This window comes from Heteronotia binoei, chromosome 10 (genome assembly GCF_032191835.1).
Source record: "Heteronotia binoei isolate CCM8104 ecotype False Entrance Well chromosome 10, APGP_CSIRO_Hbin_v1, whole genome shotgun sequence".
NCBI classification, from domain to species: domain Eukaryota; kingdom Metazoa; phylum Chordata; class Lepidosauria; order Squamata; family Gekkonidae; genus Heteronotia; species Heteronotia binoei.
Genome location: NC_083232.1, coordinates 68,645,030 through 68,669,624, shown reverse-complemented (window position 1 = coordinate 68,669,624; position 24,595 = coordinate 68,645,030). Strand labels below are relative to the sequence as shown.

The 24,595-nt window shown below is 43.4% G+C and overlaps 2 protein-coding genes across 4 annotated transcripts in view; one reads left to right on the top strand and one right to left on the bottom strand.

Moving 5' to 3' along the window:
* TRIM71 (tripartite motif containing 71) overlaps positions 1-19,925 on the top strand; it is an 80,984-nt gene extending 61,059 nt beyond the window's left edge. For both annotated transcript variants that reach the window (XM_060248838.1, XM_060248837.1), the window contains exons 4-5: positions 9,777-9,911; positions 10,676-19,925. In XM_060248838.1, the coding sequence (XP_060104821.1) occupies positions 9,777-9,911; positions 10,676-12,127 (1,587 nt within the window). In that variant the 3' untranslated portion in view covers positions 12,128-19,925. The remainder of the gene's footprint in view (positions 1-9,776; positions 9,912-10,675) is intronic.
* Positions 19,926-22,095: 2,170 nt separating this feature from the next.
* Positions 22,096-24,595, bottom strand: part of CNOT10 (CCR4-NOT transcription complex subunit 10) — a 28,902-nt gene continuing 26,402 nt past the window's right edge. The window contains exons 18-19 of one of the 2 annotated variants that reach the window (XM_060248835.1): positions 23,303-23,378; positions 22,096-22,379 (exon numbers count right to left, since the gene is read on the bottom strand). In XM_060248835.1, the coding sequence (XP_060104818.1) occupies positions 22,225-22,379; positions 23,303-23,378 (231 nt within the window). In that variant the 3' untranslated portion in view covers positions 22,096-22,224. The remainder of the gene's footprint in view (positions 22,380-23,302; positions 23,379-24,595) is intronic. The other variant, XM_060248836.1, reaches the window with a different exon arrangement.

Genomic DNA, 24,595 nt, shown 5'->3' with positions numbered 1-24,595 from the left:
TCATGGTACACACCATGTTTGTTAGCCGCCTTGAGCCTGCCTCGGCGGGGAGGGCAGGATATAAATGAAATTTATTATTATTATTATTATTATTATTATTATTAGGAATTATTCAGACATTCTGATACCTCCCTGTCTGCTTTTCACATTTGTGTAACATGAGGGCAGCTGGGGAGTGGGACAACAGCCTGTGATGGCAGTTTTACAATCAGAAGAGTTAGCATGTGCTTCCCTGCAAAGATCATCAAATCCCATACCATTTCAACTTCCACTAATCATTACACTGAGGGTGTTCTTGATTCTGTAATACATGAACAGAAGTTGACCCGGTTTCCCATCCCCCTTTGAAGAACGAAAAGACCCAGATGAGTAGTGGAGCTCCCCTCCACATTCGGTGGCAGGAACTCCAGCTTCCCCTCCCCGTTTCCCCTTTCAGTCTTCTCTTCCTGCCAGTGGAGAAGGCAGGCTTTTTGAGCACTCAGCAGGGGAGCTAAACAATGGAACCGTCAGCAGGATCATCTGACACTGAACTGCAGGAGGTACTGTGTGCCTGTCTAAGCTCTAGGGGTTTTAGAATAGACCATCGACCCCCCACACACACATTAGCCTCCTCTTCAGTGAGTAAGCCGGGTAAGAGACAAGGTGGCAGTGAGTGCCAGAGAATTATCAGGCATCCTTCCTGCCCAAATGGGGCTGCCTTTTTCTCCTCTGTAGTAGGATTGACCAAGGATGCAGTGGAGCTGGAGAAGGACAGCCCTGATCCTTCCCTTTCAGGGATCCCAGAGGGCTTCCAGCAGTGGTTGGAATCTTTTAAAGAAGGAGCCACGGATAGAAGACATTGCAGCAGACTCAAACACCAGCACTCTCCCCTCCGCCCCGTTTACCCCTCCACAGAAACACTCCAGTAAATCTATACAACACCAAGAGATGCCCCTCAGTGGGTCCTCACCAAGGCAGCAAAAAAGCAATCATCAGCCTTTTATGCATTACTCATGAGTCTCTCTCTCTCTCTCTCATGAGTAGAATTCACCAAATTCAGTTAATTCCCGCAATGGCTCTTCCATGTCAGGAGGAAAGGGACCCTGACTCCGAGGGTGATGAGGAGGTCATGTCCAGATCAAGAGAAGTGGGCTGTATCTTCCCTTTCCCCAAGGTCTTCATTCAGGAACTGAGAAACAAATAGGATGAGCCTGTTCCCTCCAGGTTCCAGGTGGCTGAGGCCAAGAAGTACTGTCTTCCCAGCTTTAGCAGACAAGTTGCTATTTATTCTGTTGGTGGACATTCCCATGGCTAATATGGTGGCTGGTTCAGACCTTCCTAAGAAATGGGGAGAGGCACTTAAGGAGGCTGCAAACCACAGGAGAGAACTTTATCTAAGGCTTCAGCAGCTTCATCCCGTCAATCCATGCATTGTACCTTTGACTATGCCAGATGAAGAGGGAATTCTCTGATGTCCCTCCTAAACTGACTCCCTACCACCAGAGGCTATAAGAACTCACGGCTTTTGTAGCTGATGCAGCTTTGGACACTGCAATTTTTGGCAAGGTCCATTGGCACTACTGTGGTCTTTAGGCACAACCTCTGAGAAACTAGCTGGTGGACCTTTCAGCCAAGGCCTTAGTGTTATCTGTTCCTTCTGCTTGCTTCACCTCTTTCCCCACACCTGCAAAGTGGTTAGCAGACTGTAATTTGGATAATTCAGGAGTCATCATCGGCTTTTATAATATAATGTTTGTTTTTATCTGGAAAAATGTTTTTAATGTTACTGTACATTACCCAGAGCTCTGCAGCAGTAGGGACTCTGCAATTCACAAATCTCCTCCTCCTCCCCCATGCCTTCAGGGGTTTCAAACTCTTTGGAGACAAGCTGAAAGATATTCTAATTGAAGCTAAGCAGAAGGAGTGGGTCTTTCTTTACTCAGACCTTAGGGACTTCAGGAGAGGAGCCAGACCTTCAACCTCTTCCTTTTTGTGGCTCGAGGGCATTTGGATCATCAACGAACTTCCAAGATAACAGAAGATTTTCTTGGAATTGCAACAGACCTTCCTATGGTTCCGGTCTTCATTTTCAAATTCCCAGTCAGGCAACTCTCAGGCTGAGTCCTCCAAGGAGTAAGGCCTGGCACCACTCCCAAGGGGGTGTGAGGCAGATTGTAGGAATTTGCCTTTCATTGGGTACAGTCAATTCTGTCGGAGCGGGAGTAGCAGAGTGAGGGAGATGACTTGCCCGACACAGGGCTTCAGGAAAGAAAATCAGGCAGACACGTGCAACTAGTGCCAAAAGGTGTATTAACATATATACACAACAAGTGCTCTCTTGTGCAGTCTATACAATATCACCTCCACGGACAAAGTGCTTCGCCTAACCACCATCTCACAGGGAGAGACCTGTGTGATGCACACACAGATCATATATAGTCCAAGCAGCCAATCCTGGCCGTGCTGACTCAGCAGATTGCATCACTTGGCTTCTGCCGGCTCAAGCCGGTCTGCTGATCAGGTCACTGTGACCTAGCCTGGCAGCTAGATCACCAGCTGTCATACTGTAGCTGTCAGACTGGGTTTATGTAGATTCTTGCTCCAACACACCTCCTAATCTATTTAAACCCAGTACACCAAAACACTTTACACAGTTTACATACATGTCCACCAGCAACATTACAGTTCATATTTACGTAGCTCGGAACCCTTTCCGGAATTCGTTCAGGAACTCATCATGATTGTAAAACACATCATCGTGTTCCTGTTCAGCCAGCTCTTTCAGACGCTTGGCTTCAGCCTCCTTCTCCCTTGCCTCGCATTCTGCCACCCAGGCTTTCCATTTCTTAGCCTTTTCTTTTAACATTTCCTCAAATCCGGGTGGGTCTGGATTGACAGTCAGAGTGACATAGGGACACTTGTACCTAGCGGGACGTTGGCCTTTGGTGGACCTGGCAGACACCCGTGGCCCTGTGCTTGGACCAGCTTTGTCTTCTTCGGGTTGCTCTGTTCCCACCTCCTGGGCTGGTTGCTCTGCCCCTGTAATTGGGTGTTGAACCTCCTGACTCTCACACTTTACCTCCAGTTCCTGCATTTGAGGCTCTGCCTCCTGACTCTGCTCGTCAGGCTCTGTGCCAGCATTCGGCTCACCTTCTCCAGCCCCACTGGGTGCCACCTCCTGGGCTGGAGTTCTGGGCTGCGCTCCAACATCGTTATCGCTACTTGGCAGCAGGACAAATTGTTTCTGCAAGGAGTGCAACCTTGGCCAGCTGCTTTCTTCATTGAACTGGGCACTCTTACTAAGTGTTATCTTGCTTTTGCTATTGCAGAAACGATAACACCTGGCCCTTGGCTTGTAGCCCAGAAAAATTAGGCTCTCTGCCCGGACATCCCCCTCCCCGCTACTCGTGGAGTGGATGCCAACCCGAGCCCGTGACCCAAAGACTTTTAAAGAACTCAAATCTGGGGTCTTGTTCAACAGTAACCTGTAAGGCACATTTTTCACAGTATTACACCAAACCCTATTTTGCAAAAAAACAGCTGCATGTATGGTTTCTGCCCAATAGGTCATTGGCAGTTGTGCATCCTCTAACATGCAATACATCACATTCTGCAATACAGCCCCATGCCCATTTTCTCGGGGCGTTGCCGGGTTCGTCAGACGGTGGGCAATGCCCTTGTTCTCCAGCCAACGTTTCATCTGGTTAGATAAGAATTCCCCCCCTCTGTCGGTTTGTACAGCTAGGAGATTAACCCCTAATTGTCTCTCCACTGCTTTGACCCACTTGGTGAATGTCTTATACACCTCAGACTTATGCACCATGGTGAAAACCCACGCGTACCTCGTGTGGTCGTCGGTGGCCACCAAGCAGTATCTCCTCCCCGACAGACTCTTTGGCAATGGGCCAATAACGTCTAAATGGACTAGTTCCAGGGCTCGTGTGCTTTCCCTTGAGCTTTCTTTAGCAACAGCACACGCCTTGCTTTTGGTCTTCTTGCAGACCTGGCAATCCAAGTAACATTTGCAAGGATTTACTTTCAAACTAGGCACAAGCTCCAGGGTTTTCTTTAACGCCCTAAATCCGCAGTGCCCAAGTCTCCTATGGAGCAAATGTATACAATTATTGTGCACAGGCTCATTCGACACCTGAGCCACCTGGGCACAATCACTCTGGACCACATACAGTTTACCTTCCCTCTTTCCTGTCACAAGCAACTTTCCCCCACCTCCCAGGATTTTGCAGCAGGTTTTCTCAAATCTCACCTGGTATCCCTGGTCAAACAGTGTGCTAACACTCAACAGGTTAGACTGCAGTGAGGGTACATACAACACATTTTGCAACATACATTTCAGTGCAGGAAATTCCACATTGCCTGAGCAAACAGAATTGGCAGTGGTCCCATCAGCCAATCTCACATACTTATGCTCAGGACTGTCAATGTTTTTCAACAACTCCTTCTCGCAGCAGAGATGGCTCGTTGCCCCGGAGTCTAAAATCCAAGCAGACCCTGTGCTCTCTACTGCAGACGTGACCAGCCGGGTTGCTTCCTCACACGGGCTGGCGGTCCTCCGCTCTCGCCGCACACGCCCCCGCCTCTTCTCCCTCTCAGGGCAAGCTCGGAGCAGGTGCTGCGACGACCCGCATCCATAGCAGCGACGGACTGCAAACGCAGTCGGCTCCACTTCCTCCACCTTCGGACGCCTGCCAGCAGCAAAAGCTGGCTCGTTCTTGGCTGTCTTCCCGGACACACCGATAACAGCACGCTGCCTGGCCGACACCCCCGGACAGCTCACGGCCGCAATTCTCTCTTGGAAGTCAAGCAGGTGGGCACAGACGTATTCCATGGTCAGGGTCGCTACGTCCACCGTCTCCAGAGAAGTTATCAGGGGAGTGTACTCAGGTGGCAACGACGACAGCAAAATGTACACTCTGTCGTCTGGAGCTACAGTCTTGCCTCTTGCCTCCAGCTCAACGAAACAGTCCGTTAGCCGTTTGATGTGATCTTTCACACACCCTCCAGCCGGCATAACGGTGCGGAACATCCTCCTTGTCAAGGCCATGAGGGAACCAGCAGTGGTACTAACATGCACCGCACTCAACGCGTCCCAGGCAGCCTTGGGAGTGTCCTTCCCTCGCACATAAACCAGCTGGTCATCTCCTATAGATAGCACTATGTTGGCCAGTGCCTTATCCGATAACACAGTCTCGGCAGGAGATAAGTCAGCAGGGGGGTTACTCACGAACAGCCATTGCCCTTCACGCTTGAGGTAGTGTTGCATTCTCAGGCTCCACACCGCGTAGTTGGCTGAGGTGAGCTTCTCAACGGCTACTCCAAGCTGTTGCTGAGCCATCGTGCCGACTCCTCCTCACAGCTGGCTGCCGACGTCCCTCTGGCTCTCAAACAGAGAACGGTGGTGCTTCTGTGTCCTTCACCGGCGTTCCTCGCCTCCGGCTCTTTCCAAACTCACAGTCAGCTCAACTCTCAACTCTCTCCTCCGCGCAGCGGAACCGCCCTGGGCCCATAACCCTGTCGGAGCGGGAGTAGCAGAGTGAGGGAGATGACTTGCCCGACACAGGGCTTCAGGAAAGAAAATCAGGCAGACACGTGCAACTAGTGCCAAAAGGTGTATTAACATATATACACAACAAGTGCTCTCTTGTGCAGTCTATACAATATCACCTCCACGGACAAAGTGCTTCGCCTAACCACCATCTCACAGGGAGAGACCTGTGTGATGCACACACAGATCATATATAGTCCAAGCAGCCAATCCTGGCCGTGCTGACTCAGCAGATTGCATCACTTGGCTTCTGCCGGCTCAAGCCGGTCTGCTGATCAGGTCACTGTGACCTAGCCTGGCAGCTAGATCACCAGCTGTCATACTGTAGCTGTCAGACTGGGTTTATGTAGATTCTTGCTCCAACAAATTCAACATTGATGGGTCCTCCAGACCTTCTCTGTGGGTCTTCAACTAGTTTGTTTCACCACCTCCCAGAAGGTTTCTGCCATCTTCTCTGTCTTCTAATTGAACAAAACTTGAAGAATTCCTTGAACTTATCTGGCATCTTCAGGAACTAGAGGCTATAGAATCAGTCCCCTCAAACTAATGTGGGTTAGGTTTGAGGAAAAGGAACAGGAAATGGCACCCCATTTTTGACCTCCCAATTGCTAAACCAGTCTCTGAAGCTCCGTTGGTTTCGGATGGAGACTCTCAGATCCATTGCAGAAGCCCTGAACTGGGTGGGATTTCTTGTCTTCTATAGACCTCATGTCTGTAAATTCTGGTTTGGCTTCCTCACCAGAAGTTCTTGAGCTTCAGTTTTGGACTGGTACTTCCAATTTTGAGTGATGCTATTTGTTCCGGTGTATGCTCCCAGGACCTTTACCAGATTGATAGTATCGTTTATGGCAGTTCTTCGGAAAAACACCCTACATATTTATCCCTACTGGATAACCTTCTACTGAGTTCTTCCTCCAAGAAGAAGAGAACAGAGGACCTTCAGAGGATGATAAGCTTTCTTCAGAGATATGGATTTGTCATAAACTCCAAGAATAGCCACCTGTCACCCAAATAGGTATCAGTTCACTTGGGAGTTGTGATAGACACATCAGAGGGGAAATTTTTTCTTCCACAGGAGAAGGCACAAGCAATTGCCACCAAGGCGCAATGAGTTCTGTCTCAGGATACATCAGACATGTTCCTTTTGGGTCTCCTGAGCCACATTATCTCAACCATTGAGATGGTTCCATGGGCTAGAGCACCCTTGAGGGATCTGTAGTGGCTACTTCTGCCCTGGCAGGCAGCAATAGTGGTAAAGCATCATCAGAGGATTCCAGTTCCAAACAAAGTTAGATCATCCTTAATTTGGTAAGCCAGACCCTCCAACCCTTTGAAAGACAATTCCTTCTTTCCCATACCAGAGAGGGTGGTGATGATGAATATTGACTTGGAGGGTTGGGGGGCTTACATGGTGCCAGCTCATATGCAAGGGAATGGTCCCTCTGGGTTCAGTTCAAATCAGTAAATCAGCTTGAGTTTGAAAGCCATTTCCTTGGCGCTGCATCATTTTCTTCCAACCATCAAATCCTCATCAGTACGTGTCAGGATCAACAACATGACATCAAAGGCCCATGTGAACAGACAGGAGGGGAACCAGCTCGAGGAGCCTTCAACACAAAACAGCAAGACTCATGAGGTGGTTGGAAATCACCAGCAAAATATAAAAGCAGAATACATTCAGGGCCTGGATAATGGGGAAGTAGATTTCAAGATCAATCCTGGACCCAAATGAATGGTCCCTGAAAACATCAGTCGTCAATCAGCTAGTAGACAGATTCAGCTTGCTGGTTCTGGATCTGTTCACCTCCAAGAGCAATGCAAGGATGCTGATGTTTTTCTCCAGTTACCTCTGCTCACAACAAACCAGGCTAGAGGCTTACTCTGTGCATTTCCTCTAGTACCAGTTCTGCCTTGATTCCTTTGCAAGGTGAAGGAAATGGGAGCATAAGTCATTGTGTTGCTCTTTTTTAGCCCAGGCAGCTGTGGTTCCTGGATCTGGTGAGTCTGGTCAAAGGGGAACCTTAGACTCTTCTAGCTTTGGTGGATCTCCTGCAACAGGAATACATCAGGACCCTGGGAGTGTGATGCTGCCTGGCTCTTGAACACAGTTCACTAGAGCAGTTTCAACTCTTGAGACATGGGGATTCAGACTGTTGTAGCTGCCAGATGTATGTCTACTTATATAATCTATGATGTTACACTGGTACGCTGAAAGTCATGTGGATAGTTTGAACCCAGCTCTGAAGGATGTATTGCTTTTCTTACAGAGAGGGTTGGACAATGCCTATGCCCCAGTACATTAAAGAGACAATTGGCAGTGCTTGCCACTGTCCTACCAGAGTATGAGGGTCACTCTTCACATCCACTCACTAAGAGATTTTTGGAAGGAGTGTCTCTCTCCCATCCTCCTACAGTACACAGATTTTCTGACCTGGAGGCTTACCTTGATCCTGAAGGCACTGACTCAATATCCATTTGAACTACTTTATGAGGTTTCTTTGAAGGCAGTGATGTTAAATAACCTTTTTCTGGTCTTGGTGACTTCAGCCCGTAGGAACTCATAAATAGGAGCCCTCTCCATCAGAAAATACCTGTGTGTGTTCCATCATAACAAGGTGGTTTTGTGATTAGATCAGACCTTCTTGATTAACTCCATCTTCCACAGATCCAAGGGGATCTGCCTTTCTACCTTTTGTTCTAAACTGTCACACCAAAAAGAAAAAGAATGGCCATAGGGTCCTTTGTGTGTGTGTGTGTGTGTGTGATAACTAAAAAGTAGTGTATATTGAGCTCACTCTTTGTAGCCTTTAGCCACTGCAATATGAGTAAGAGAGTAACCAAGTCTATGTCAAGTAGGTGGCTGAAACAATGCATTCTGTCAACTTGTCAGGCAGACGTCAGAATCCTACAGCATATAGTGCAAGAAGATTAAGGGTAGTTTTTTGTCCACCTTGGGATAGTATGCTTTGTTACATCTCCACACATCCAAATCTTCTCATCCTTCCAAGGGAGAATGACACATTAGTACTCACCACGAAGATCCGTTCTCCTTAGAACTGACAAGGAGACACCACGCCCCCCCAAAAGTGGATGGAGTAATTATAGAAAGAGGGGGAAATTCCCTAATCGGGTGTTCAACCCAGTTATTAGTTTGGGTTGTGTTATGTTGCTGTATTTCTTTCTAAGTCATCAGATAACAGTTGCACTTCAAAAAGGGAGTTCTTCAAAAGCCTGCCTTCTCCACTGGCAGGAAGAGAGGACTGAAAGAGGGGAATGGGGGAACTTCTCCACTCTGGAACAACAAAACTGGACTTCTGCCACCAAAAGTGGAGGAAAGGGTGTTCACTCACTCATTCTCATCTCCTTGTGAGTTCCTATAAGAATAGACCTTCACGGTGAGTACCAATGTGCCATTTTGTGCTCTGTTCTTTTGTTACACCTGCCTATTTTAATTTGCAAGCGGGCTCAGTCAAGGCAAAAGTTTATGGAAGCTGCAGGTGACAAGAGAAGAAGAGACTTGCACCTACCTCCCTGTAATAGGCAGTATGCCTGTAAGTGTGAGATTCAGATATGTTGCCTGTACAATCTGGAAGACAGGCTGTTCGCTGCAGAGCAAACCAAGACAAAAAGAAGCACATGCTCCCACCTTGCACAATCAGACAATCCAAAGCAGGTGAGATGTAATAGACCTATGATGAAGGATCCAAGATCTCTCTGCATAAGAGATTGATGAGGGATCACATTCCAGAGATCTCTCAAATTCTCAGAATCACTCAATGGCTGCACTGTTTTCCTGATAGAAATCCCCTCTTCCTATTTGCATGTGGTCTGTTCTTAACAAAACTGGAGCACGTAGGTGAAAGGGGGTGTCTCCTGTGCATTGCTCCTGTGTTTGAATAGTTTTCTCTCTGCTTGGTTCTGATAGTAGAAATCAACAGCAGTGGAAGAAAAATGCTGTGATCAACCAAACACAGCAATGTCAGGTCAGGAGAGGGTAGAGTTTTAGCCTTCCTCACCTGCTTGCTTTCAGTCTCAAACTGTTTGCTCCCCCCACAAAAAAGTGTTTCCCAGTGAGAACTAAAACTGACTATATAATAAAGAACTTTAGCATGGAGAACAAAGATATAATCTTTTTGTGTTCCACTTTGGGAATAACTGTGGTTGCTTGAAATATTACCTGTGTACTGATTTTAATGACTTTGATGAAGCAGTCTTTTCTTCCTTCCCATTGCAGCTGAGTATTGAGCAAGCTCAAGCAGTAGCAGAGCAAGTTGAGATGAAGGCAAAGATGGTACAATCTGAAGTAAAGGCTGTGACCTCTAGACACAAGAAGGCCCTGGAAGAAAGGGAGTGTGAGCTGCTGTGGAAGGTAATTTAAAAAATCGGGGATCCTGTCTGATGAGTTTAGTTGCCACACCACATGTAGGTTTATCCAACTGTCTGATAAGGCGGGAAGTCTCCTGGCTTCAGTTCTTCGCTCCAGCAGAAGCATAAATGAAGCTTAGGAAGCAAGGTCGTGATGTCATGTCACTCTAGGAATTTCCCAAATCTTTCATTTTCACCATAGAGAGTTGAGGGTACAACTTGCAAGATCTTTTTGTATTGCTGAAGCAAAGAGTCTGGCTGGCAATCCTAGCCAAACATTAATGTCTGTACTATTGGAGAGTACCTTATCTGACCAACAGGCCTATGGCTATCCACTGTTTTATCTTGTTGTGGTGAACAAGTTACCCATATCAGCATAATAACAAATAAGGTAATTTCTGTTGAGTAGCAGTGTCTCTGTCTGAGATTTTCAATGTAAAAATAGATCGTTCACAGAGCTGCTAGCAGTTGGATAAAATAAGAGTTTATATGCAATATGTTTTGACACCAGTGAGATAAGGAAAAAATAGTTCCTGTGTTCTAAATATTTTAGTTTAAAAACTTCACATTTACAAAAAAATTACAACACCCCCCCCCCCAGCAAGCAATATGTCCCTTCCCTATTTTGAAACAAAAGACATGGCTTTTGTCAGTTGAGTTGCATTACAGCCCATCCAGTTCTGACCTAGAAGCAAAATAATTTTTCTGCTGTATCTATGATTTGCAGCCTGCAGTTTATAAACATATGTGTTTTAATCTTCATTTTAGGTGGAAAAAATCCGCCAAGTGAAGGCCAAGTCTCTCTACCTGCAGGTTGAAAAGTTACGTCAGAACTTGAACAAGTTAGACAACACCATCAGTGCAGTTCAGCAGGTTCTAGAGGAGGGCCGGAACATGGATATCCTCTTGGCTCGAGACCGTATGCTCGCTCAGGTACAGGAGCTGAAGAACATCAGGGGCTTCTTGCAGCCTCAGGAGGATGACAGGGTCATGTTCACTCCACCGGACCAGGCACTGTATATGGCCATCAAATCTATGGGGTTTGTCAGCAGTGGGGCCTTCGCTCCTCTGACCAAAGCCACAGGTGAAGGTCTCAAACGTGCACTGCAAGGCAAAGTGTCCTCTTTCACAGTGATTGGTTATGACCACGATGGGGAACCTCGCCTTTCTGGGGGAGACATGCTCTCAGTTCTGGTGATGGGGCCTGACGGAAATCTTTTTGGAGCAGACATTTGTGACCAGCAGAATGGAACTTATCTTGTCAACTACAGGCCTCAGCTGGAAGGGGAACACCTGATATCTGTCATGATGTGCAACCAGCATATAGAAAATAGCCCATTCAAAGTCATGGTTAAATCTGGGCGCAGTTATGTTGGCATTGGACTGCCAGGGCTTTGCTTTGGTAGTGAGGGGGACAGTGATGGCAAGCTGTGTCGTCCCTGGGGCGTTAGCGTAGATAAGGAAGGTTATATCATTGTTGCTGATCGCAGCAACAATCGCATCCAGGTCTTTAAGCCCTGTGGTGCTTTCCACCACAAGTTTGGCACCTTGGGCTCGAGGCCCGGCCAGTTTGATCGGCCAGCTGGCGTCGCCTGTGACTCCTCCCGGAGGATTGTTGTGGCAGACAAAGACAATCATCGCATCCAGATCTTCACTTTTGATGGCCAGTTCATTCTAAAGTTTGGGGAGAAAGGAACCAAGAATGGTCAGTTTAATTATCCATGGGATGTAGCAGTAAACTCAGAAGGCAAAATCCTGGTGTCTGACACAAGGAATCATCGGATTCAGTTGTTCGGGCCTGATGGAGTGTTTCTGAATAAATATGGTTTTGAAGGGGCGCTCTGGAAGCACTTTGATTCCCCGAGGGGCGTAACATTCAATCATGAAGGCCATCTGGTAGTGACAGATTTCAACAATCATCGTCTTCTGGTCATACATCCCGACTGTCAGTCAGCGCGCTTCCTTGGCTCCGAAGGTACAAGTAATGGCCAGTTTCTGCGTCCACAAGGTGTGGCAGTAGATCAGGAAGGCCGTATCATTGTGGCAGATTCCAGGAACCATCGTGTGCAGATATTTGAGCCGAATGGTAGTTTTTTATGCAAATTTGGCACTCAGGGAAGTGGCTTTGGTCAGATGGACCGTCCTTCAGGTATTGCAGTCACCCCAGATGGCATGGTTGTTGTGGTTGACTTTGGAAACAATCGAATTCTCATCTTCTGATCTTTGTTTATCTGTACCAGGAAGAAACTGTCTCAGGGAAAAATCCTTTTAAGAGAACGCAGAATTACAACGCTAGTTCAAACCTACCTCATCTTTAATTTTTTTCATAGATGAATGTACTTCCCTTTTTTATCTGCAGGGAGTGAGCCTGTGATGTTATAAACTTTCTTATCTACCTCATTATCTTTGTGTTCTTTACCTCCACAGTATATACAGTACAGTATAAAACTACCCTCTTTTTCCCTGGATGGGGCATCACGCACAAATATGTTTTGTGTGCACATTTAGGTGGTTTGTGTAGTGAATTCTGTAGATTCTGCCAGAAGAGCAATGTGCTCATTGTTAAAAACAAGAAAAAAAAGTAGCTTTAGATTCTTTTAACTTCGTGTTCTGATGATACTGTGGGGGGATTGAGGGTGGGTGAAGGGTTGTGTTTTTAGATGCTGCTGCAGCAGAGAACTCTTTCCTCGTTCTCCTTTTTTATACCTCAGTGCATTTTGACTTACTGTTCAGCGTAGTGTCTCATTTGTAGAAGATGTCAATTTCTCTTGTTTGCAAAAGTGGGATGGGATTCACCAGGAAAAGCTTAGGGTCGGCTTTATTTGTTTTCCTAATGTTTTGTTATTTTGCATGTGTAATTTTTTTTTTTTAAAAAAATGCAGTAACTCCACAACACAAACAAAACTGTTAAGAAAATGCACAAATGTTTTAATATGCTAAACTTCTTTGGGGTTTGGGGCCCTAATCTGAAGGGTTCCATGGTCAGTGTTGCTTGTGTGTGAAGGCCCTTGAGTCCCCCATTTTTTTTGAAAGCAGCCCTTTCCCTCTATGATAGACAAACTGCTCCCAAAACTTGAGAAACTGAGAAGTGACCTGATGCAGCATGGGGAGCTGCTGCTGATATGCTGGGCGTGAGAGGGAAGCCCAGAAGAACTGATGCACAAATGCAAGCCCAAGCTCTCACCAAAAGGAGCTCTTTGGACTGCAGAACTGCTGTTGTTGATTGTTAAAACTGAATTCTTGTTTTAGAGCTTCTTTTTTTCATCATAGCCCATTTTTTAAAAAGTTCTCTCTTTTCCTCCTCCTTTGCCATGTATATATGTTTAGTGAACAAGGCAAGCTTGTTTTTGCAATGCACATTAAGAGACAATGAACCAACCAGTTGGGCTTTAATGTTCCATTTCTTCTGAAGAAGCAGATTGTTTTTGAGGCTTGCATTAAAGAATTAACTTTTTTTTTAAATGTAGCTTTATCAAGAGAAGTGTGTAATCTTTCAGCGACAAGTAACAGGAAGCACAAATTTGGAAATTCAGGGTGTTTCACAAGTCCCAGATGAAGGAAAATTGATTGTATTGACTCATCTAATTGAGTTGGCTTCCTGCTTCTGTCAGTCTTTCTCCTCTCCTCTCCCTCTTTGAATGGAACATCTGTGTCTTTCCAGAGCACCCTTGTGGCTTTCTCTGGTGGACTGGAGATTATGGGTGGAAAGAAAGCCACCAAAACTCTACCTCATTGGCTCTAGCACCAAAGAATGTCATGTAAAATGGGGGTGCAAGCTTCTTGAAACCAAAACAAGTGAGTGTCCTTTTTTTTTTTTAACAGCCACAGCATTTAGCACTGAAGAAACCAAGTGTTCTTACATGTCTGCAAGAAACTCCATATTTCAAATTTTATACCAAATTATAGGAATGTGATTCCTTTCATGTTGAATCTTTGATCTCTCTGATAGGCATCCTCCCATCTTGCTTCCTTCTGTGCTTGTCTGAGAGTAAGTCCCATTGATTTCACTAAGAACTTACTCCTGAGTAAGTGTGTGGTGGATTGCAACTTGTGATGCTGGGATCCAACACAAGCTTACTTTGGGAAGAGATTCATAGGTGATGCACTGCCTTCTCTCCATCCTAACTGGGAATCCAACAATGCATCCATCAGCTTTCATCCCTGGTGTTGTCTTCTGTTTCTGCTTCCATTAAACAGATGTTTTGAGTCTTTAGTGTGAAGTCTGAAATGCCCTCTAACTAATTTAGTCAGAGCTAGTATAATCAGGATTTGTTCCAGTTGCACTTTTCACATTTTCCTAGAGACTTTTTAGTTATTAAGAAACTTGAACTCTGTCAAGTTAATAGGCCTATAGCCAGTAGAGAGCAGAGAACTTGCAGCCCTTTTTCTAATACATTTGGAGGACATGAGGAGCAGACAGGTGAGATTCTGAATGTTCTTTAAGCATTTCTTCTGCTTTAAATCAGCTTGGTCAAGACTATTTTTGTCTAGCCAACTCCTCTTTACATACAAATATTTCAGGGTTCTGGTAAGGTCAGTAAGACAGAACTTATTTTTCCAGTAAAAAAACCTCAGACCTAGATAGTTTACATTATATAACATTTAGGTGTAGCCTCTAAGAACCAATGCACACTTGAAAGTGGAGTCCTCTGACTCATTTCTTTTTTCCTCATGAATGGTTACTCTTGGTGGTAGCCTGGATATGGATGAGCATATTTCAACACCTTGAGGTTGATCATGTGCAAAGTAATTTCTCTGATAAAGAAAAAAAGTGGTGGGTCATATGGTAAAATTCTCTTTGAGATGATGGTGTAGCTATACCTAGCCTTTTCCCATCACAAATAATATAGTCCGTTACAAACCTGGCCCATTCTGCTCAAAAGGGTGGGTTTTGTCCTGTGCTGGACACCACTATGCATGTTGGAAGTTAATTGGAAGTTATTTTTATTGTTGGGTTTGGGAAAGGGGTAGGGTCATACAGACTTCATACAGTTCCTGTGTATCACTGTAGACAAGAGTTTTCCCCACCTTCATCTTCGATGCTCAGTATGAGATCATCCTGTAACTTTGGAAGGCACCCTAGGCTCTTCAAGTTGGAGTGTTTTGCTTGTGACTTGGGAAGGTGTGTAAAGGTTTGACTTTTCAGTTCTAGCTACCAAAGATAATTGGTTAAAAAGCTTTAATTTTGGAATTGACAGGCTCCCATAAGGGTATTGTAAGGCAGATGCTTGGCTGCCTCTTCTATTGATGTCACCCTTATTTTTCTGATGGGCTTATCTTAAAACAACTTATTTCTAGTGTATTGTTGTTTAATAAAAAATTCCCTTTGTGCCATCCCATTCCTTCACATAGCAGAAAGCCACTGGTAGTGGAATTTTGTTGAGTTTCATGACTTTCTTCCTGTATTTGTAGGATAAGCTTCGGAGAAGCCAGAAATCTCTATGCTTGTTTAGAAGGAATGTGGTGTTTTTTTCTTAAATAGCCATGCTGTTGACCTCTGTCTGCTGGGTTTTTTTGGCACAAAGCAAAAAAAAAAAACAAAAGCAACAAAACTTGATACATATTTTCAGCTTTCATAACATAAAGCTTTTTTTTTCAATGCTGCTGTTTGGCTATCGAGAATGACTCTTTTACAATTACAGCTGTAAGTAGTGCAAAGCACGCTTGATCCCTCTTGAAGTCTTTATGTGGCTTTTGATTTGGGATTGTTTATAAAACTATGAATCTAAGTTGTGTAATAATACAGGGAAATGTAATGCCAGTGCATTGCATCCCTTAGGGGCTTGGTTTTCATTGGGTCTAGGACTAACAGGATTCAAGTCCATCTGTTTGCATGTTTGAGAGGCTTTAGTGGGTCACTAAACACAAAACAAAGTTACCAAAAAGTATGTAAGCAGAGAGGTCTGCAAGCAAGCTTCTAACTTGTGCTTATTTTTCTTGTCTAATGTAGTTTTCTAAGCTATTAAACCTGATTTAGGATAAGGTGAGGTGACTCTTTACAATTTCTAAAATGTGGGCAGACCAACAGTTGTGCACTAAACACTTGCAAAGAAATTTGAGCTGTGTTATAAACTATCCCTTTTTTGCTCTGTCCCAAATGTTTTCCATCAAAGTCACACTGTTGTTTCAGTTGTATAAATCCAGTCTTGTTGCTACCAAATAGTCTGCTAACCAAAGTCCCCCCCCCCCTTTTTTTTTTTTTTTTGCTGAGGGCCCAAAACGAAGCTAAATAGCAGCACCTTCAGGTTATAAACTCACTACCCTGGAGTATAACTTCTTTGGGGAAACCTTCAAGGACACACTGTGGTGGGGACCTGAAATATCCTATAAATAATAAGTCAAACTGAATCAGATATGAGAACAAGGAAGGCACTTCCTTTGTGGCATTCTGCTGGAATTTCACGAGATTGGTGCAGTCTCTTTTAGTTAGTTAAGCCAAAATTAATTTATTGAAGAGAGGTTTCTGCTTGATTTAGCCATATCTGATTTCTTTTGAAGATCAGATTTCCTGTGTTGAGTTCTGGTTTAAATTAAAAAGTGCCAAAGCATTTTGTGTTTTGTTTTTTTAAACTGAGTATATCCAAATAGTGCCAAAAGGTAATAGGGTATTTCTTTAAAAAAAAGTTTAGACACACAGAATCTGGAACTGTGTTTAAGAGTAAAACACTGGTACTTGCGTTAGACAAACACTGTTTCTGATCCTAGAGTCCTTGGGAAACCAACAGAACCCAGTTTGCTGTGGTACAGGATGTTTGAACAAAGTATATGTAAAGTTCTACCTCACTTCAGAAAAGAAGCAAACATCTACCTCAAATTTAGCATTGAAGTCATAGAAGAAAGTGGTTTTTCAGTATGAGAAAAGGGATTGAGTATAAGTAGCATAATATGGTTCCCCCCAGTAGATACACAATTTAAATATATTTAAACTTGATGACTTTACATGTGGCTGCCTTTCCTTACAAATATTTGGCTGGTCATACTAAAAGTGTAAATAAGAGAAATTTTGGAAATCTCAGACAAATTTATTGATAATCCTTCATGAACTGATGTTCTCTGGGAATTATACCATTCTCATATCTTTCAGTATTATTGGCTGACATGGTGAACATATTCTTTAGTAGCGGCAGAGTTCTCTGGGACCACAGGTCTCTTTTCTTCAAGAGAAAAATAACTGGATTTTGTTTGTATCTAATTTGTTTTAAAAAAATTGGATGAGGGCAGGAGGACCCAATATGCTTTGGGTCGGAACTTTCCTTTACCAGTGAGACTTCATTTAAAAAATACAATATTCTCCAACTTTTTTTTTTTTAAGACTGAGGGGATTTAGAATGAGTTATTTTCTGTTGGCACAACTGGCAGTATGAAAACGTTCATCGCTAGAGGCTGCTTAAATTGGGCTATTGAAGGGACTTCCATCTACTGCTTCCCATATTCAGTATAGCTCAAAAAGAAGCACACAATTGCATTATTGGGAGGGGAGAATCCTTATCCCCCTATTGTTCCTCAGTCTTACTGTTCAAGCAATGAGTTGGAGAAGACAGGTACAGAAAACCACTAATGATTATCATGTGTTGAGTTTGCCAGGTGTTGACAGTGGTAGATGTACCTATCTTGTGTATATATAAAGTGATCTTACGGGTTAACAAGCCAAAGACTGGCTGTCATTGGTGGGGGTTTTTCCCTCCATCATTGTTAAAACAGTACATTGTTCTTCAGGAAGATTTTGTTTTTTAAAAAAGCTTTGTGTATCTGTATGGTCTTAGACCTCTTCCATGATTGTATCAACTTACAAACTCAGGTTGCCTTTTTATTTTGTTTGTGAAGCTCCTTTTGTCAGGGCTTTGGTAACTGAATGTTAACTGTATGTAGTAGAATAGATGGCTTTCTGTAAGCCAGCAAACCAGTAAATTTCTTGGTAGCTTTCTAGAATGCTTCTCAGTCTACGTAGTTTTCTTTCCCAGGGAGAGATATTGTTTTTAGCACCCTCCCTTTAAGACAAGATTTTTTTTTAAAACAGTAGTTAATGTAATGTGTGCTTTGTCACTCAGACTGTTTTGAGGTGACTTTTAAAAACTATAAATGATGCTTCTTGTGTTGTGCCTCACCTGTTGTATATCTGCTTAGGGTAATTCTGTACTTTTAAAAGTACCATTGGTTCAACATGCCTTTTTTTAAAAAAAAGCATTTCAAATACTTTTCTGTGCCTCAACACTAAGTGGATGGTCTAAGACCAAAAGAAAACATCCAAAAATCAGCATGGAAAAATAAACTCTTGCAGACTACACCCCCCCTCCCCCAAGAAAAATTGGTTGTTATGTCCAAATTATTTAAATAAGATTTTTTTTGTTGCTTTTGAAAATACTTCAGCATACCACTGAAGAGTGCTTCAGAATTCTTCCTGAATCTTTTGGCCCTTTCAGGGAAGTCTTCTGAGAATATTTCCCTGTGGCTGATTTGTCCAGGGGCCTAGGTAACAACTCTCCTCCTCTTTCTAGCTTTTAACTCTTATTCTTGCAAAAAAACCCAAAAACGATGAAGTGACCATCTTGGTCAATGTTTTTATCCTGTCCTGCTGCTCCTTTTGCAATGAGTTCTTCTCTTCCAAGAGCTGGGCAGGCTGGTCTTCATCTCTGGTATGGCAGTTTGAAGAAACCTCCTCTAGGCACTGCTTTAAGTTACTATTTCTCTTTGGTACTTCTTTAAGAGGGCATCATCATCTAGAACTTCATTTACTTTGGGGGCTATTTTTCATCTTTGCTGTTCTAGCAAACTGAAGGGTGCTTAACATCTCTTCCAAAGATACTGGAGTAACTGTACAGATTATAGCAATTGTAGCATTCCCACCAAGTCTATAAAATTCGTATAAGTTTACTGCCTTTGTAATTTATGAAGTCTCCAGACTGACCATCACAATGTTTCTTGTGAGAAACCATGAGAGCAACATCACACTTTGAATTGGAAGCATCAGTCTTTTCTTTGTTTTCAGTTATTCTGAAGCTCATATGAGAAAGGCTGCTTCTTGCACTCATCTTTGTCTCCCCATAGCAGGTTTTTTTTTTTTTTTTTTTTGCTGTTTTGTAGCCAGCTCATAACTTGTTCTGGAGAAACCACCATCTCTTCAATCAGATCTTCCACATAAATGTTCCTACAGATGTCTTCCCAAACTACAAGAGGTTTTTTCTTCATGATGCAGCTACACAGGTCTTTTATTGTCTTGTTATATATGAGATGTGGAGCAAGAACTTCCTATCTGGAATTCCACAGGTTGTCTTAAAGACATCTTCAATTGCCATAGGTAAAATTCCTGGGAAACTCTTTGTTCCCAATGTTGTATAAATTTTGCTTGAAGCCGTCTGGCCATATGCGAAAAATAGTGCCAATTATATCCTTGAACATATTTTATAATTGGCTCAGCCACCCCTTCATAAACTTCAGCAGTACTTTCTTCCAAATGAAATAATAAAATGTGAGTGAAGGACTTTGTTCCATCCACCTGAGACAAATTGTATTCCTCACTTTTCCAGGCAACAACAATTTCTTTACCCCCCAGGTCTGCATTCTCTTCACACAGTCACATCCCCCTTGTCATCAATTTCACTGGCTTTCCAAGCCTCCCTGAAAACTAATGGCATCCATTAGGAAGCAAAGTCAAAGTCTTGCAAGAAAAGCAGTATTTTGATGTGTGGAGTTGAGCAAGAACAAAATTTCCCCTCTTCAATTTGAAGCCTCTTTTTAAAAAGCTGTTGTTCTGAACATTTTGTGGCAGACAGTAGAGTACAGCAGGACAGGTGAGGCACAAACTTTGTTCAAACAGGCTTAAAATGTTAGTTTTGTGTGTTCAATGGAGGCTTCTGAATGTATCTTTGTGGTCCATGGAGAAGGCTGAAGGAGGTAGCAAGGAGACGATGTATCAGCTACTGGCAGCCTTAAAACAAAGTCATTGTCTCTCTGGACTTTAAAATGTTTCTATGCAGTTTTTTTTATTTTTGTTTAATCAAATAAATGTGAGTTTCACTTCGTCTGTAGTCTGTGTCTTCTCTGTAAGCAGCAGTTTCTTTCTGAGTAGATGCAGTACAATCACACTGTCCCACCTACTTCCAAGGTATGTGCCCACTTGCCTCTTGGGGTGCTTATGAGGCTAGATATGGTAGACACAACCAATGGCTGTATGATAAGCTTCCAACACATATGTAGCTGCCTTATGTTGAATCGGATCATTGGTTCATCAAGTCCAGTATCATCTGCTCAGGCAGTCAGTGAGCAGTTCACTTCTCCTGGTGCCTCATCCTTTTCAAATGGAGATGCTGAGGCCAAACCTGGGACCTTCTGCATGAAGAGCAGGTGCTCATCCACTAAGTCACACAATGCCTCCCCATGTGAATATTCAGAAGGTGCTGCATTGCAGGGTGCACAGTGAGGAACAGTGTCATAGGAATCAGGCAGCTCATTGATTGCTTAAGTTTGGCACACTGTCAAAATTAGAAGCTCAGACCCATTATGCTGATATCTTTTAACTGCTCAAAAGGTATTGTAGTGACTTTGCCTTGTTATAAGCAGTATTTGAATGCATAAAACTGGAAGGTGGAGAGTGCAAAGCATGTGTTAACACCAAAGCTAAGATCCTATGCTTTTCTTCCACTTGCGCAGCATGCTCTTCCAGCCCTAGGCACTTCATTTATCTAAGGGTGCATTCACACTACACTAAATAAAGCATTTTTGCAACTGGATTTTTGCCATTCTTACACAATAATAATCCGTTGCAAAACACATTTAGTGTAGTATGAACTAAGGAAGCAAAGTATATCTATAAACTAGATGTGTGAGAGCTACACCACATCTGCTTAAATGGCTGACAGTGGTTGTGACCATGTCACCTGCATGCTGCTGAATCTGCTCTAGCCCTTACTGGATTGCTTCCTTGGCAAATTTTCCTCATTCTGAGATGGCAAGAATTAGAATGCCCATCAGTTAATCAGTTTGAGCCTTTCACTGGAACTAGGAAAGTAATGCTAAATTCAGTCTTTTGAACAGGAAGCTACACTGCTGCTCCATTTCACAAAATGTTTGCAGGATTGAGGTTTTGAGGGCTGTTGGTTGCCAACAGGCAGACCACCCATTCTAGAAACCTGAGAAACTGCTTTTCCCTACGAAGTTCTTACTCATTTTATAGGTTACCCTTATTAATTCTGATTCATCTTGACAAATTTATGGTCTTTTAATTTAAAGCATTTGTCTCTATTGTGAAGCTGCAGCTACATGGCAAGGTTACAAAAAGCAGACTTTGCCTTTTGCTGTTAAAAGTAGTGACACTAACATTTAAAAACAGGAGGTTACAGCTTCCAGGTCTAAAAATATGTATGTTTAAGCACAGCACTACAAAAATACACCTAAACCAGATTTCTGTGCTCATACTGTCAGAATACTGAATGTATTAACATCTGGAATGCAAGCCTGCAATTTAAAATATTATTGAACTTTAATTTAGAATTGGTTGAAGTGTCAGTAATCCCATGTATGTTAAAGTTCAGAGTTACAAAAACTGAGTGAAGTATAATTTGTAGGAGCGTATTTAGCATTTGCAGTTCTTTTTATTGTAATTTTAAAACTAGCGTGCCTGTTCCAAAATAGCTTTAGTGTGCTGACGTTAACCTGGGCTATGTACCCCATAGAATGAAGTTGATGCTAATACATGGAGTACTTCGTTTAAGGCTGTGCTGTTTACTAAAGACGTCACCTCATTGCTCTACACTCTGCTTGAGTACCAAAGTTGATATATCAAGTTGGGCAGTTGAAGTCCTCATTCTGGTGTGGGAGCTCACTGGGTGACAGTTGTGTGAGTTACACAGCCTGATATACCTCAGCAGGGTTACTGTAAGGATAAAATGGAGGAGGGGAAAATCATGTAATGTTAACCACTCTTAACCCCTACACCAAATGGGAGGTGGTGTGGGGAGGGGTATACAGGGAGTGAGGTGCCCCCACAAGTCTTTGTGTGTTCCAGTAGCTGGAATTGCCCAGAGTGACAACTGAAGAGGGGGGCAGTGAATGTTGGGTTGGCAAAGATAGAAGAAAGCAAAAAGAAAAGCGACGAGAGGTTCACTTAAACAGCAAGTTATAGAAAAGCATTTACAAGAAACAATAGTTCCACTAAAATACAGGGGATATAAAGAGTTAAAAGGAATCACCAGTCTTTTTTTAAAAGTAGTTTTATTTAAAAAATCAAACACACTTCAGTACATTATATACGCAGGTACCAGAACTGTAGTTATTACAAAATTCCAAGTGGTCCTTCCGCTGGCCAGTTGTGTTGTACGACTTCACTTCCTCTGAACATCAGTGAATGCCGGCATTTGAATGGGCTGGACCAGGTGGGCAGGCTGAAATACAGGTTTCTTTCGCATCTCAGACAACATTTTCACTGAAGGGAGCAGCTGGTTTCTCTTGATGATCTGTAGTGCCAGCTGAGTATTGCCTACAAAACAAATTTACTTTGATATGTGCTGCATCAGCTGCAATGGCATTAGTATTGTATAGGAAGCTTTGCATCAGGGTGTACCACTGTTCAAAACCACCTTCACTGTTTAAGGGAGGAGGGTAAAAGACATGCAACGTGCAGCTCAAGGTCTAGGATTGCAACCCCCTTTCCTGAGTGAGACATCTGTGCATTTATCCATTTACATCTGGGATGGTAACATTTTCACAAGTCAGCAAAAGAATTGTAGCATTTCAGGCTAGATGCTTTTGTAACAAAATGGGAAGGTTTCAGAATTTAAGCAAGGTGCAAATTTGGATGGCTAAATGCCACACATAACTTTCACTCAAAATACTAGATTTGATGAGGAAAGGGAAAATGGTAAGAACCAAGGAGAACAAGCTTCTAGAAATACTCCTAGATATCTAACCCCAATGGCCACCACTCTTCAGCTTGGTCCCTGCTCCCCTCCATCAGAACTCCTCTCCAGAGAAGAGCAGATAAAGAACCCTCTGCTCTGAAGCCCACATGCCCCTGCTTTCCCTCTGCCACACCTAACACTTCCTACACTGCACACAAATGCAGGCACTTTATACATCCTATCCCCTTCACTGCTTCAACTAATTTTAGTCTAGTCTTGCACATGACGTCTGTGCTACTGTTTTAAAGGGAACGGTGAGGGGTTAATGCTGAGGAATGCTGTATCACCCATTTGTCCTAGACACTGCTGCCTCATCCTGAAATCTGGGGGCCTCGAGCCTGACAAGGTCACTGAGCCTCATGCTTATAAAACTCTGCTTTAACAAAAATGTTAATACAAGAAGTTGTATCAAGTACTAGCAATGCACCAATGTGATATGTGCAGCCAGTGCTTGATGCACTGTGAAGAGGGGGTGGCTTTCGCTTCTGCCAATGTTATTTACCATTCTGAAGTTCAAGGTATACAGCCAGTAAGATGGCCTCTGGTGGTATCTCCTTAGGATGAATCAGCGAGGCAGCCTGGATATCAACATGAAAGAAGAAAGAGGAGCTGCTTAGATTTAATGTGTAATTTGACAAGGAAGAAAAGCATACAGGAAACCACCACATAAGATTTAGCAGAGTGCTAGTCCAGGATGGGACTGTCAATCCACATTCAAACAAAACTGAATTAAATTACTCTGATTTCCTCAATCATTATATGCCTGAAGTTCTAAACTTGGCACAGCTCTCCTACTTTTCACTCAGAATGCTGCTACTATCTCAAATGCTAAAGAGAATGGCTCTACTGGCTGCTACAGTAGACAAACCCATTAAGTGAATACCAGTATGTATGTCCCAACAGTACAAATGCAGCTTTTAGGAGAAAGGAAGAATGAAACTTCAGGTTAAGGATTTGAAAGGCTGTCACTCAGAGGAGAGTAGGGAGCTGTTCCTGTTGGCAGCAGAAGATAGGACTCGCAATAATGGGTTTAAATTACAGACGGAAAGGTACTGGCTGAATATTAGGACTTTTTTTTTTAACAGTAAGTAGTTCAGCAGTGGAACTGCCTGCCTAGGAAGGTGGTGAGCTCCCCCTCACCAGCAGTCTTTAAATGGCAGCTGGACGAACCCTTGTCAGGTGCTTTAGGCTGATTCTGCATTGAGCAGGGAAGTTGGACTAGATGGCCTCCGTGGTCCTTTACAACTCTATGATTCTGTGACTTGGAAACAGCACAATTCACAGCTTCCCAAAAACAGTCTTTGAAACCATTCATTTTATCTAGAGAGAGTGAAATGAGGGAAGATGCGGGTTCCAACTCTGGAAAAGCTGAAAGGAAGAGGCAGATAAAGCCTGGATCAAAGCCAGAAGGGAAGTTGGGGTTTTGCTCAGATTTTTCTGGAGCTTTACCTTCAGAAGAGAACCAAGTCTGTAAAACAGAATTGGAGAGATCTGTTCTACTTTAAGGATGACAAGAATAGGCTACATAAGCCTTGCTTAGGCCAGGTTCTTAACTTTCACAGATGTCTGCACATTTCAATTTCTACAAATGGAAAAAGTAACATAATAATAATAGATTGGATTTATACCCTGTCCTTCACTTGGAGTCTCAGAGCAGCTTACAGTCTCCTCTCCCCACAACAGATACACTGTGAGGTAGGTGAGGCTGAGAGAGCTCTTTAGAGAACTGCCCTTGAGAGAACAGCTCTGCTGAGAACTTGTGGTTGACACAAGGTCACACCAGCAGCTGCATATA